Raw genomic sequence first — 14473 nt, forward strand, 5'->3', positions numbered from 1 at the left:
AGAGGGCTGGCATGCACACGACAGTTTCGAGCCTTGATTGAGAAGTGCATTGCTCGCGTTTATAGAACTATTACGAACTATTCGCTTATTACGTACGTGGCTGAACCGCAAGTGTAACCGCCAAAGCCAGCCTACCGTTTGCCCTGTAATAATCCCGTGCGCCAAACGACACGTGGAGAGCTCCTGCCGTCTGGTTCATCTGCTTTGCGGTGCGAGTTGGGGACCGGGGAGCGAGCTGCCTGGATGCCATCCCTGGACCATCGACCTGTTCGTCTGCAACCCCGTGTGAGTGTATCTGAGTGTGACGGGCCCGTTTGTCTTGGGATAAGTTAAGACTGTTTAAGGCTGCACTGTGTATTCTTCTTCTTCTTATTGTACAAAGTGTAAATAAATTCTGTGATTCCTTTTCTTCCCAAATTCGACCGTTTCCGTCATTTCCATCATTGGGTAAGCGTGGCACGATTACGAACCGCTTGGATCGGGTTTAGTCATTGCTAACGGCTCGGGTCACGGGTTCGCTACCGCTCGGCGTTTCCACCAACACCCGTGATTCGGGCGGGGCTTATTTCCTCGTTTCTGGGCGGCGCGAGTACTTAGGTATTAGTGATTAGTCCTATGACCCTACTTCGCGCTGTCCAGGAGCGACGTCATACGTCATAGGTCCCGGGTCCTGTCGGCTAATAAACGACAAGGGGACTAATCCCCCCTTGGTAAAGGGGAAAGGCCGGCGCTGAGATCCGCAACAATATATATTGATGGATAGATATATATATATACAGTGGGGAGAACAAGTATTTGATACACTGCCGATTTTGCAGGTTTTCCCACTTACAAAGCACATCAAGGTCTGTAATTTTTATCATAGGTACACTTCAACTGTGGAAGACGGAATCTAAAACAAAAATCCTGAAAATCACATTGTATGATTTTTAAGTAATTAATTTGCATTTTATTGCATGAAATAAGTATTTGATACATCAGAAAAACAGAACTTAATATTTGGTACAGAAACCTTTGTTTGCAATTACAGAGATCAGACGTTTCCTGTAGTTCTTAACCAGGTTTGCACACACTGCAGCAAGGATTTTGGCCCACTCCTCCATACAGATCTTCACCAGATCCTTCAGGTTTCGGGGCTGTCGCTGCGCAACACAGACTTTCAGCTCCCTCCAAAGATTTTCTATTGGGTTCAGGTCTGGAGACTGGCTAGGCCACTCCAGGACCTTGAGATGCTTCGTACGGAGCCACTCCTTAGTTGCCCTGGCTGTGTGTTTCGGGTCGTTGTCATGCTGGAAGACCCAGCCACGCCCCATCTTCAATGCTCTTATTGAGGGAAGGAGATTGTTGGCCAAGATCTCGCGATACATGGCCCCATCCATCCTCCCCTCAATACGGTGCAGTCGTCCTGTCCCCTTTGCAGAAAAGCATCCCCAAAGAATGATGTTTCCACCTCCATGCTTCACGGTTGGGATGGTGTTCTTGGGGTTGTACTCATCCTTCTTCTTCCTCCAAACACGGCGAGTGGAGTTTAAACCAAAAAGCTCTATTTTGGTCTCATCAGACCACATGACCTTCTCCCATTCCTCCTCTGGATCATCCAGATGGTCATTGGCAAACTTCAGACGGGCCTGGACATGCGCTGGCTTGAGCAGAGGGACCTTGCGTGCGCTGCAGGATTTTAATCCATGACGGCGTAGTGTGTTACTTATGGTTTTCTTTGATACTGTGGTCCCAGCTCTCTTCAGGTCATTGACCAGGTCCTGCCGTGTAGTTCTGGGCTGATCCCTCACCTTTCTCATGATCATTGAGGCTCCACGAGGTGAGATCTTGCATGGAGCCCCAGACCGAGGGAGATTGACTGTCATCTTGAACTTCTTCCATTTTCTAATAATTGCGCCAACAGTTGTTGCCTTCTCACCAAGCTGCTTGCCTATTGTCCTGTAGCCCATCCCAGCCTTGTGCAAGTCTACAAATTTGTCCCTGATGTCCTTAGACAGCTCTCTGGTCTTGCCCATTGTGGAGAGGTTGGAGTCTGATTGATTGAGTGTGGACAGGTCTGGAGACGGCTTTGCGGTCGGTCTTTGCGGTCTTTGTGGTCGGAGACGGTCTGGAGACGTCTTTTATGCAGATAACGAGTTCAAACAGGTGCAGTTAATACAGGTAATGAGTGGAGAATGGGAGGGCTTCTTAAAGAAAAAACTAACAGGTCTGTGAGAGCCGGAATTCTTACTGGTTGGTAGGTGATCAAATACTTATTTCATGCAATAAAATGCAAATTAATTACTTAAAAATCATACAATGTGATTTTCAGGATTTTTGTTTTAGATTCCGTCTTCCACAGTTGAAGTGTACCTATGATAAAAATTACAGACCTTTACGTGCTTTGTAAGTGGGAAAACCTGCAAAATCGGCAGTGTATCAAATACTTGTTCTCCCCACTGTATATATATATATATATATATATATATATATGTAAAGAAAGTTTTTGTTTGTTTGTTTGTACGCGCTAATCTCCTGAACGGTGAAAGATAGGAGGAAACCTCTAAAACAAAAAGTGTCGGGACGGGCCCCGGGAAGGTTATAGGCTAGGTGGCGAACCGGTCGAGGAAATCTTTCCTTTGCTGTGTTTAGCTTCAGCAATAGAAGGCCTTCATCTGAAGTGTCATGCAATATAGCTCCGCTGTGTATCGCTGCTGCTGCTGCTTCCGCCCTTTACTTAACCCCCACACCACCCTACTTTCAATTTGTGGCCATGGAATCCAAAGCTGTGTTTGGCCCATATCACAAGGCTACCTGCTTCATCCTCACTACAGGCAGGTTTGTGAGAGAGGTTTATTTCATGCATGAGGTGATTTATGTAACTTCCTTGTTCTTTGTACCCTTTCTAGTCGTGGCAAAATTTTCAAACCATAGGTATATCTCCAAAAAGCCATCTTTCAAACAATTTTCTTTCACACAATGCATCACCATGTGCTGTAAAAAACGATGACATTCGATTATCTCGATGGGGGTGGAAAGTAAAACAAAACTGCACAGATTGCAACTTTTTCGCATTCGACTGATTTTTGTGACGAAAACCCTAACTTCACACATGAGATAAGCACATTTGTTTCTTTCCGGTCAAAAGCAAATTGAAAAATGATGGAATTTCATCTTCCCTCATATGCAGCATGTGGTTGGTTGGTTGCGTGTTTGCATCATTACTTGAGAGAATGGCTGTGCAGCTGATGCAATAAATCATATAGGTAAGGGGCAGCGATTTCTAAAATTAGGTAAGGGTGCCAGTGATAACTTGCCTACTATTCATCAAAAGAAGCCGCAGCATGTGATGGGTCTCCAAGTTATTGTACATTCGAGGACAGTACGCATTATTGTTAGAACATCCTACTTGCGAAGCATCAATCCAAGTTTTATATCCGGGCTGAGAAGAAAACCCAGATGAGAGCGTTTAAACTTTAAAGTATGTGTGCTACCCTTTGCACCATCCAGTTATACCCATGGTGAAGGTGTGATATGCTTTTGCTTGTATTTTGATTCACTCTGTCCTATTCACGATCCTCAGAAGCCAGGTTTATATATATTAGTGCTGGGCTGATTAGAAAATTTGACTATAACCCGTTACCGATTAAAAATAATAATTCATAATAATAATAATCGGCCAATTCCGATTAGAAAGTGGTAAATAATGACGTCAGTGCATTGTGCACACATGAAGAGGATACTGTGTCGGATCAGTGCTGTGCCCATGATTGACGGATTAAGGATGGAGGACAGCACCACGTACAAATTCAGCGGACCAGGAAGTGGAAATGCAGTATATACACTTATAACATACCTATAGGTTAACGTGCAATGATGGGGCTGTTAAATACTGCATGTGAAAGTTACCCCTTTTGCTCGGGGCCCCAGAATACTGTCGGTCCACCTTTGAAATGTGAAAAAAATTAATGGAACTGACTGATACACACCTGCAACGTATGACGTCAAAACATATGTTGCCAGGAAGTAGGGTACAGTACAACCTGTGGCATTTTCCTTTGCCTTCGAGGCAGTTTCTAAAGAAATTGATTGTTATGTGAATCGGGTGTGCTTCTTTTTGGATCAGCTAAATTCAAATTTTTGGAACATTTTATTTAAATAAGTGACATTGTAACCATTTTTGTGCTTTAAGCAACTATAATTAAAATAACTGTGCAGTCTACCTTTTATGATTTAAATACTGTAAGAAAAAGAAGAAGAAGAATGATGGCCCCGAAATGCAAGTCAAGTTGTATTGCTTATGAAGACACCAACAAAACAGCAGCCATGATGTCATTAACTGAAAAGATTGGAATCTGACAAATTAGCAGTGGTGCACGGGCTGTTTTGAAAACCAAAAAACATTCAGCCTGCATAACATTGAGTTAGTGGGGGAAGCAGCCTCTGTTGATCATGAGGCTGCAAGGTAATTTCCAGCCGAATTTCTCAAGATCATAGCAGCAAAGGATCATCATCATGCATATCAAGTACAATTTGTGCAATATACAGTCGTGGCCCAAAATATTGGCACCCTTGCACTTTTTTCAAATAACTCACAATGTTCTCTAAAAATAAGTTGAAATTGACAAAAGTATTTGGTCTCAAAAATTCTTTACTTCACTGTTAATATTAGAGAACCTTTGTTTTAGATTCAGAATTTAATATATCCTTTTAAATCAGAAAATAAAAATAAATGTCATTCACAAAATTAGGACACCCTGGACTTAATATTTGGTAGCACGGCCTTTGGACAAAATAACTGCAGTCAAGCCCTTCCTGAAGCCATGAATGAGGAGCTTCCTTCAACTCTCCACTGGAGGTTTGGCCCACTCTTCTTGTGCAAACTGCTCCAGTTCTCCCAGATTTGAAGGGTGCCTTCTCCCAACTGCTGTTTTCAGATCCCCACACAGGTATTCAAAGGGATTTAGATCTGGACTCATTGCTGGCAACTTCAGAACAGTCCAGTGTTTTGGCTTGAACCATTCCTGGGTGCTTTTTGAAGTGTGTTTGGGGTCATTGTCTTGCTGCAAGACCCATGACCTTCGACGGAGACCCAGCTTTCTGACGCCGTGTTGAACATTACGCTCCAAAATGCCTTGGTAATCTCCTGATTTTATGATGCCATTTGAGCCTGGTGTTGGCTTAGCGGTTAGGGTGCTGGCTTGGAATCCTAGGATCCTGGGTCGAATCCAGGTCAATCGCTGAATTAACGCTAGGGGGTTTGACTCAGCCTGTCATTCTTCCGAGGTTGGCAAATTGAGTGCCAGTTCACTGGTAATTCCCTGTGTGTCGCAAGAGCCGACTAACAGGGTTGGCGGCATGAAGGGCATCCGGCCATAAAACATTGCTTCCAAAAGGGGACCACGGTGCCTGAAAAAGGCCAACCCCTGCTCTGCGGGGAAAAAATGGCCTCCAAAGGTGGATGATGATGCACACATTTAAGGCACCCAGTGCCAGAGGCAGCACAGCAACCCCAAAGCATCACTGAACCTCCTCCATGTTTGATTGTCGGGAAGGTGTTCTTTTCTTAGAAGGCTTCATTATGTTTTCTGTAAACATCGAGATGATGTGCTTTAACAAAAAAGCTCTAATTTGGACTTATCTGTCCACAGAACATTCTCCCAGAAGGATTTCGGCTTGTTCAGGTGTGTTTTGGCAAACTCGTCAGACTTTTTCAGCAGTGGGGTCCTCCTGGGTCTCTTAACATGGAACCCCCTTTCATCGAGTTGGCGACGGATGGTGTGAGTTGAAACTGTCGTACCTTGTGTCTGAAGGTCAGCTTGAATCTGTTTGGTAGGTGATCAAGGTGCTTTCTCCACCATTCGAACAATCCTTCGCTGCGATCTTCGATCAAGTTTTCTCTTGTGGCCACGTCCAGGGAAGTTGGCTACAGTGCCATGGGCCTTAAACGTCCTGATAGCATTGCGTACGGTGGACACAGGAACATCAAGGTCTCTGGAGATGGACTAGTAGCCTTGAGATTGTCCATGCTTGGCTACTATCTTGTGTCTGACCTCAGACAATTCTCTTGTTTTATTTCTTTTCTCCCTGCTCATTGCGGTACACACAGTGACACAAAACAGCAGAATGACTCCTTTTCTCCATTGAAACTGGTTGAATGAATGATTTTTGTATTGCGGGCATCTGCAACTCACCACAGGTGAGTTCAATTCCAAAGTAAAGGAGAATCACCTGCTTGAAATCTAATTATTTCCAACAACTTCGAAAAGGTGCCAATAATATTGTCCAAGCCATTTTAGGATTTCTGTGTGGAATAAGCTAAGATTTAGTAATTTTTTCAACTTTTTTTTGTTTTGTTCCACTGCAAACCAAAGAAATACATATCTGGATACCAAAATGTTTTTTCATTTCAATAATTTTCTGGAAGAAATGGTGCATTATTTGAAAAAAGTGCAAGGGTACCACTATTTGTGGCCATAACTGTACATTTAATTACTGTAGCTTGATATGTTGGGTTAATTAACCAGACCTTTTTTCAGGGTTAAATATTTGTCGTCAAAAGTGATCTTTCAATGAAAAGGTAGTGGGTCATTCTGCAACCCACTGTCCCTCACCTCAAATTTCCCATTGAATTAATGTCTTGCTATTCGCGAGGTTTCCAAGATATTGGAGTGCCTTCAGAAAGTATTCACACCCCTCAACTCTTTTCACATTTTGTTGTGTTAAAGCCTGAATTTAAAATGGATGAAATTGAGATTTTTTTTGTCACTGATCTACACATAAGCAATAATTTCAGTGGAATTTTTTTTTCTTAGATTTGTTTTACAAAAAAAAAAAAAAAAATTAAAAGCTGAAATGTCCCGAGTCAATAAGTATTCAACCCCTTTGCTGTGACACTCCAAATTGAGCTCAAGTACATCCAATTTCCTTTGATCATCCAGGAGATGTCTCTACAATTTAAGTTGAGCACCTGTGGTTCAAATGATTATAACATGATTTCGAAAGAAACACCTTTCTATACAAGGTCCCACAGTTGACTGCATGTCAGAGCAGACACTCTACCATGAAGTCCAAGGAACTGTCCGTAGAACTCCGAGAGAGAATTGTGAGGAGGCATAGATCTGGGGAAGGCTATAAAACAATTTCTAGAATGTTGAAAGTTCCCAAGAGCACAGTGAGCTCCATTATTAGGAAATGGAAAGAATATGGAACTACCCAAACTCTTGCTGGAGGTGGCCGTCCGACAAAATTGAGCAACAGAGCAAGAAGGACCTTGGTCAGGGAGGTGACCAATAACTCAATGACCACTCTGACAAAACTACAGAGTTCCTTGGCTGAGATGGGAGAACCTGCCTGAAGGACAACAGTCTCTGCAGCACTTCACAAATATAGGATGCATGGGAGAGTGGCCAGACGGAAGCCACTCCTGAAAAAAGGCACATGACAGCATGCCTGGAGTTTGCAAAAAGGCATGTGGAAGACAACGAGGCCATGAGGCAAAATGTTCTGTTGTCTGATGAGACAAAATTTCAACTCTAGTCTGAATGCTTGATTGACTTGATTGACTTGATTGATCGTCTGTTTGCCGTGTCGTGTCTTGAGGCCTTGTACAGTGTGCACTGTACAACCTTGAGGCTTTGTTTTTCTCTCAGCGGTCCGTCTTTTGTGATCCAATAACTTTCGTTCTATGTATTCCCAGGCTTTTCACCCATAGCCTACTTCCTTGTGTAAATCTCAACTCAACAAAAAAAAAAAAAAAAAAAAATTCCCTTCTCTGTTATCATTCGTTTATTCATTCTTATTCGTTCGTTCGTTCTTTGACCACGTGTTTCTCCCCCATTTCCCCAGATAGTTTTCACTCATTAACCTTCAATGTTTACACTTTCCCCTCAAGTTATGTATTCCGTCATATTTTATAACACCTTTTTCTTCTTCTTCTTTAAAAGGCTGCTTTCGACTTGCTCACCAAATCAATTCATCCCAAAAAAAATATCCATCTCCTATAGTGCCTTTTTTCTACATTCCCTAAACTCTCCTGCACTCCATCCTCCATCCAGCGTCCTTAAACGTATTTTTAACTCGAAGGTCACAAGCAACTCATTTTGCAATAAATGTTCGTTTCCCATAAATCGTACACTTTCAAAAATCCAATCTCACCCCTCCCCTCCAAATCTTCCCCATAACCCCTCCCCTCCAAATCTTCCCCATCACCCCTCCCCTCCAAATCTTCCCCATCACCCATCCCTTTCAAATCTCCCCCCTTGCCCCCTCCCTCCTAAACGACCCCCTCACCCCTCCCCGCCAAGACGCCCCCTCGCCCCTCCCCTCCTAGACTCCTGCCTCACCCCTCCCCTCCAAATCTCCCCCATATCCCATCCCTTTCAAATCCCTCCCCTTGCCCCTTCCCTCCCAAACTTCCCCCTCACCCCTCCCCTTCAAATCTCCCCACCCTCATTGCTTCTCAATTTCCCCCCTCTCACTCCCCCTCCTCAAAGCGTCCTCCCCGCTTCTTCCCCCTTCAAACTCTCACCTCCATCTCCCCCAACCTTCTGCCTCGCTCTTCCCCCTCCTCAAATAACACCTCATTGTGGCTCACCCAATCACCATCAAACCTTTTGTCCGCCCCATCCTTCCCTTTCTCCGAGCTATTCTGAAATCTCTGACACACCTTCAACAGCTCTCCCTACCTCTTCCACCTCTTCCACATCTTACCCGACCCCTCCTCCCCCCTGTTCTGTATCTGATGCTCCCCCTTCCTCTTCATTAACGGTATGGACCTCAAACATCCGGGGCCTTCGTTCAAACTTAACTGATCTCTCCATACAGGTTGCTTCTGTCAAACCAGACGTGATCTGCTTAACAGAAACTTTCCTCCTTTATGATGTCTCTGATTCCATAGTATCTCTCCCGGGCTACTCCCTCCTCCGGTATGATAGACCTGAGCCTCGTCCTGGAGGCGGGGTTGCTATCTTTATCAAAAACTCTCTTCCTCACTCGCCCTGCACTGCACTCTCTCCACCTCACCCCCAGGAATACCTCTGGCTACGGCTTCCCCTTCGCTCCCACCTCTTGTTCATATGTGTGTTGTACCGTCCACCAAACAGTGATGACTCCATCTACATCTCGCTGTCTGATGATATGGACCAACTTCTATCTACTCATCCCAACTCTCTCTTCCTCATATGTGGTGATTTCAACTGTCATCATGCCAGTTGGCTGGGTGTGGGTACCTCTCTCACCAGCCATGGCTCCTCAGCAAAGGACTTCTGCGACTCACTGGGACTGACACAATCTGTCAATTTCCCGACCCGGATCTCAGTCAACGGAACATCTTCTCTTCTGGACTTGGTTATGACTAACTTCCCTGAAAATGTCTGCTGCTCTTCTTCTGCTCCGATCGGATCATCTGATCATGTCCTTGTTAAAGTGGACATCTCTCTGACCATCCTCAGGGAGCCTGCTCAGCGTCGACGAGTCTGGCATTTCACTCAGGCCAACTGGCACGGTCTTCAAGCAGCCATCAATCATCTGGACTGGTCTCCCATCTCTACCACCTCTGACATCAACTCATCCTGGGAATTCTTCCAAAGTAAACTGCTCTCTCTCATGCACAGATTTATCCCATCTCGTCTTCAGTTGTCATACCCTTCCTCCCGTCCATGGTACACAGAATCTTGTGGTGAGGCTGTTGCCCAGAAACAACTTGCCTTCGTCTCCTGGAAAGCAAATCCAACGGAAGGAAATCTCATTTCCTTTCACAAAGCCCGAAACAAGTGTGTGTCCACCCTCAGGAGAGCCAGGAAACAATATCTCTCCGTTCTCAAGACCGAACTCTCTTATCTGTCTCCCTCTTCCAAATCCTGGTGGCGTCTGGTCAAATCCGTTTCTGGTGTTTGTTCCCCCTCCATCCCCTCCCTTACCTCAAACGGTTACACAGCTGACTCCGCACGTGAAAAAGCTGAATGCCTCAACTCTGTGTTTGCCTCTAAATCTTGTGTCCCAAACCCATCCCTCTCTGTACCCACCATACCCAGTCGTACCCTGCTGCTCCTGGACTCCGTGTCCTTTCCTCCTGACAAGGTGGAAAAGTTTCTGTCAACCCTCGACTCTGATTCTGCAACTGGACCCGACGGCATCAGCCCACGGGTCCTAAAATCCTGCTCTGCTGCTCTATCTCACCCTCTCTCTGTTCTCTTCACCCTCTCTTTTGCTCAAGGTCAACTGCCATCTGCTTGGAAATCAGCCAACATCACCGCTTTGCACAAAAAAGGTGCAAAAACAGATCCTAGCAACTACAGACCAATCAGCCTTCTCCCAATTATCAGCAAAGTCATGGAATCCATCATTGCTTCGGATATGAAATCTTTCCTCTTCTCCAATGGCTTGATCTCTGATCATCAATTTGGTTTCAGACCAGGTCACTCTACTCTGGACATGCTGCTTCTGCTGTCTCAACAATGGATGGAGGTCCTCAATGCCAAACAGGAAATTAGAGCTGTCTCCCTCGACATATCACGTGCCTTCGACACGGTCTGGCACCCCGCTCTGCTCACCAAACTCTCCTCCTTTGGTATCCATGGAAATCTCCACGCATGGCTGGCGGACTTCCTCTCTAGTCGTCGTCAACGTGTGGCCCTGAATGGGTTTCTCTCATCTCCTCTTCCTGTTCAGGCTGGAGTTCCCCAAGGCAGTGTTCTGGGCCCCGTGCTTTTTCTGGTCTTCATCAATGATCTCTCTGACTCTCTCGAAAATCCTCTCTATCTCTTTGCTGATGACTCCACTCTCTGCCGCTCCATTCCTCTTCCCTCAGATCGGCAGTCTGCTGCCTCCTCACTCTCTGAAGACCTGGACAAAATCACAGACTGGTCAAACAAGTGGAACATGTCTTTCAATCCTGACAAATCTCACACTCTTACTATGTCTCTCCGAAAAGATCGACTGGACAACCCTCCCATCTACTTTCTCAACAATCCTCTCCAAGAAGTTCTGTCGCTCAAGATTTTGGGTCTCACTATCTGCCATGATCTTTCTTGGGAAAACCACATTTCCAAGCTGGCCTCCAAAGCCAGTCGCCGACTGGGCATCCTCCGTCGTGCGAAGTCCTTCCTCGGCACACCTGAGCTCCTCACCACATACAAGGCTTTCATCCGCAGCTCAATGGAATACTGTTCTCCCCTATGGGCCGGTGCTCCTGCCTCACACCTAGCTCGGCTTCACGCTGTTGAAACCAAAGCTTTCAGAATTATTGGAATCTCCCGCGATGAAGCTATCTCTGAGGGCCTTTCACTCACTCACCGCAGGCAGGTAGGTGGTCTTTCTGTCTTCTACCGACTCCTCTCCGGCCTTGCACCCCCAGCTCTCTCTGTGCTCTGTCCCCCAAATATTCCTACAGGTCGCACAAGATCTGCCAGCAACCCTCTGATGGTTAAACTGCCGAAATCTCGGCTCTCTGCTCACCTTCACTCTTTCATTCCTCTTTTCTCCCGCCTCTGGAACAAACTCCCTCACTCCCTTCAATCCCACTCCTCCCTCCAGGTCTTTAAAACAGCTGTTCACCACCATCTCTTATCTTCCCCCATCCAAAACCTTGATCTTTTCTACCCCTGCTAATTCACCCCAGATCCACCTTGTTTGAAATTCCAACTTCTTTCCTGGAAGTCCTGGCAGTGTCCATATGTTTTATACCTCTCCCACCGCCCCCTTCCCACGCCCCCCCCCCCCCCCAAAGCCCTCGCCCTCTCTCAGATCTCTCGATGTCTCCATGTCTCTCGGTCCCTGCTCTCAAATGTTGTGTTTGTGTCCTTCCCCCGCTCTCCCCATCTTGTCTACCGCTCCCTATGTTATATGTTTTTTGTGTCGGTTTGTCTTTCTGTGTGATTAATGTTCGCTCTTTCACGAGCCTCGACCTTGTATACAAAAAAAAAAAAATAAAAAAAAAAAAAAAAAAAATGCAAAGCGCTCTGTCTGGCGGAAACAGAACACAGCTCATCACCCATCTAACACCATCCCCACTGTGATGCATGGTGGTTGCAGCATCGTGCTATGGGGATGATTTTCAGTGGCAGACTTGTAAGGATAGAGGGAACTCATGAATGGAGCCAAATACAGGCAAATCCTCGAGGAGAACCTGTTTCAGAGTGCAAAAGACCTTAGACTGCGGCAAAGGTTTACGTTCCAAAAGGACAATGACCTCAAGTATACAGCCAAAGCAACAATGGAATGGCTTCAGAAAAATAATGTGTAAGTCCTTGATTGGCCCAGCCAAAGCCCAGACTTGAATCTCATTGATAATCTGTGGGAACACTTGATTGTTGTTCACCGACGCTCTCCATCCAACTCGACATGGCTTGAGCAAATCTGCAAGGAAGAATGGGAGAAACTCCCCAAATCCTAATGTGCAAAGCTGATACAGACATACCCAAGAAGATTTGAAGTTGCAATCACTGCCATTTATGCTACTACAAAGTATTGACTCGGGGTTGAATACTCATGTGAATTAGACATTTCTGTATTTCATTTTTAGTTATTTTGTGAAAATTTCTAAAAATAAAATTCCATTTTAACATTTTGGGGCATTTTGTGTAGATCAGTGACAAAAAAAAAATCGTAATTTAATCCATTTTAAATTCAGGCTGAAAAACAACAAAATTTGAAGAAAAAAAAAAATCAAGGGGTGTGAATACTTTATGAAGGCACTAACTCGAGCGAATGGCAATGGTTGACTGTGTATATTCCGATGTCCTTGTTATTAATGTAAAAATAGATTGTTTTTGCTCAAGGCATCTTTCATCTGCATGTGATACACATTCAGCTCCTCCATTAGCCTTAAATTGGTATTCAAAATGAATGAAAGGATTTCACACCATGCTGATCCCAGGTAGGTTCAGCAGCATTCCAAGCACGGGAACTCTCCTGACGAATCCGATAACCACAGGGAAAAAGCCCCTAGAAAAATCACAAGCATAAAATGTTAGTCTAGCAAAGTGTTGCTACTTTTGTATGTTACCACCAATAAAGGAAGCTCTCAAAACTAACATTTTTCCAAAAAAATTTCATTAGAATGATAAATTCACCAGAATCTTATGTTAAGACCATTTTGAGGACATCTGATACTCAAAACTAGCCATTGATGTTAGAACTGATTGAAAACTTTGTACTTGCATCATGAACCCGACCTGTCTGCAATATCTCACAAAAATCAAAAATTCTGCCCTGTTCAAAAAACCCCAGAAAACTCTCAAGCTAGAAAATGTTCAAGCTGCCTCTCTCAAACTAGAAAACTTACCTACTTTTTCTAGTCAAATGTAATAACCAATAGTCACAAATATATTCAACCATTGGTCAGGAGAAGCATCAGATGTGAATGAAGCATTTACCTGAAGAGGAGGAAAAATCCATATATTTCAAAGACCATGCCAAAAAACGGCCAGCCGATTAGCACAACGATAATCCCCCCGAAGAAGAAAAGTGCTGCTCGGAGCTTGTGCTTTTGAAAGAAGAAGCGGAACGTCCTCTCGAGGCCTATTACGAAGGCGAGACCTGCCAAGAACAGAATCTGGAAATTGAAAAAAGTCAATGAGTGCAAGCACAATACGGGATTTTCGATATGATGCAATCCGCCCCAAAATGCTTGGCACAAATGTGCAGAAACCCCGAGGAACAAAAGTGTTGCAGGCACCCAAAAGTATATTGTGCGCGAGATAAGGATTGTTACCTAAAATAGCTCACAAAGCTTCCAAAATAAGTGGAACATAGGGTACTTGTAAAAGTACTTGAGAGAAAGGGGTGTCCATCTCTGCCTCTATTTATTAATGCCATAATATTAATTTGTGATTGGAATGAATATATAAAGAATAGAGTTTAAAGCGTCATGAGGAAATGACAGGGGAGGAGAGGAGAAGGCAGAGACACGGATTGGACATGACATTGATTAGACGTGACATGACATGACATTCACGGATTGGACATTCGTAGTTTTGCCATTGACAGCATGGAGAAACATTCAGCTGCAGCAAGGTTTTTGCCCAAGTCCTTCACGAACCGGCTGTCAATGCCTGAAGTTTGAATGAATGTGGCACAGGAATGTGGAATTTATTGGTTCAAGGTTTTCCATTCGCCGCTTTTTGCTCAAGGCATTCACGAACCGGCTGTCCATGCACCTGATGCTCGATTGAAGGTGGCACAGGAATGTGGAATTTATTGGTTCATGGTTTAACATTCGCAGTTTCCGAATTGTCTTTTTGCTTTTGGCCTTCCACCGTGTAGCATAGGTAGCTCGCTGCAAATTATATAATAATGTGGGCAGAGGCTCAACGGTCGATGTCGTGACGTCGAAGAGTGCCATTCTAGTTTCTCATTGTCTACTAATGTACTTTTTCTTCTTCTTCATTTTGGTGTCCATTTTATATGCAATCCACACATTCCATCCCCTTCAATAAGAGGCTTGGGTGAGTGTCAATTCCTGTACTGCTTCCACTTGTTGCATTTGTGAAAG

At 44.6% G+C, this 14473-nt stretch overlaps 1 protein-coding gene across 5 annotated transcripts in view; it reads right to left on the reverse strand.

The window, feature by feature from the left end:
- The window catches only part of GOLT1B (golgi transport 1B), a 76994-nt gene that overhangs the window by 13799 nt on the left and 48722 nt on the right, over positions 1-14473 (reverse strand). For 4 of the 5 annotated variants that reach the window (XM_068097336.2, XM_068097342.2, XM_078769767.1 and 1 more), the window contains 2 exons: positions 13356-13534; positions 12843-12924 (listed from right to left, as the gene is read on the reverse strand). In XM_068097336.2, the coding sequence (XP_067953437.1) occupies positions 12843-12924; positions 13356-13534 (261 nt within the window). Of the gene's footprint in view, positions 1-6285; positions 7527-11931; positions 12925-13355; positions 13535-14473 lie in introns of those variants that run through there. The other variant, XR_013621784.1, reaches the window with a different exon arrangement.

The sequence above is a fragment of the Myxine glutinosa genome, chromosome 1 (assembly GCF_964187855.1).
Source record: "Myxine glutinosa chromosome 1, kmMyxGlut1.1, whole genome shotgun sequence".
NCBI classification, from domain to species: domain Eukaryota; kingdom Metazoa; phylum Chordata; class Myxini; order Myxiniformes; family Myxinidae; genus Myxine; species Myxine glutinosa.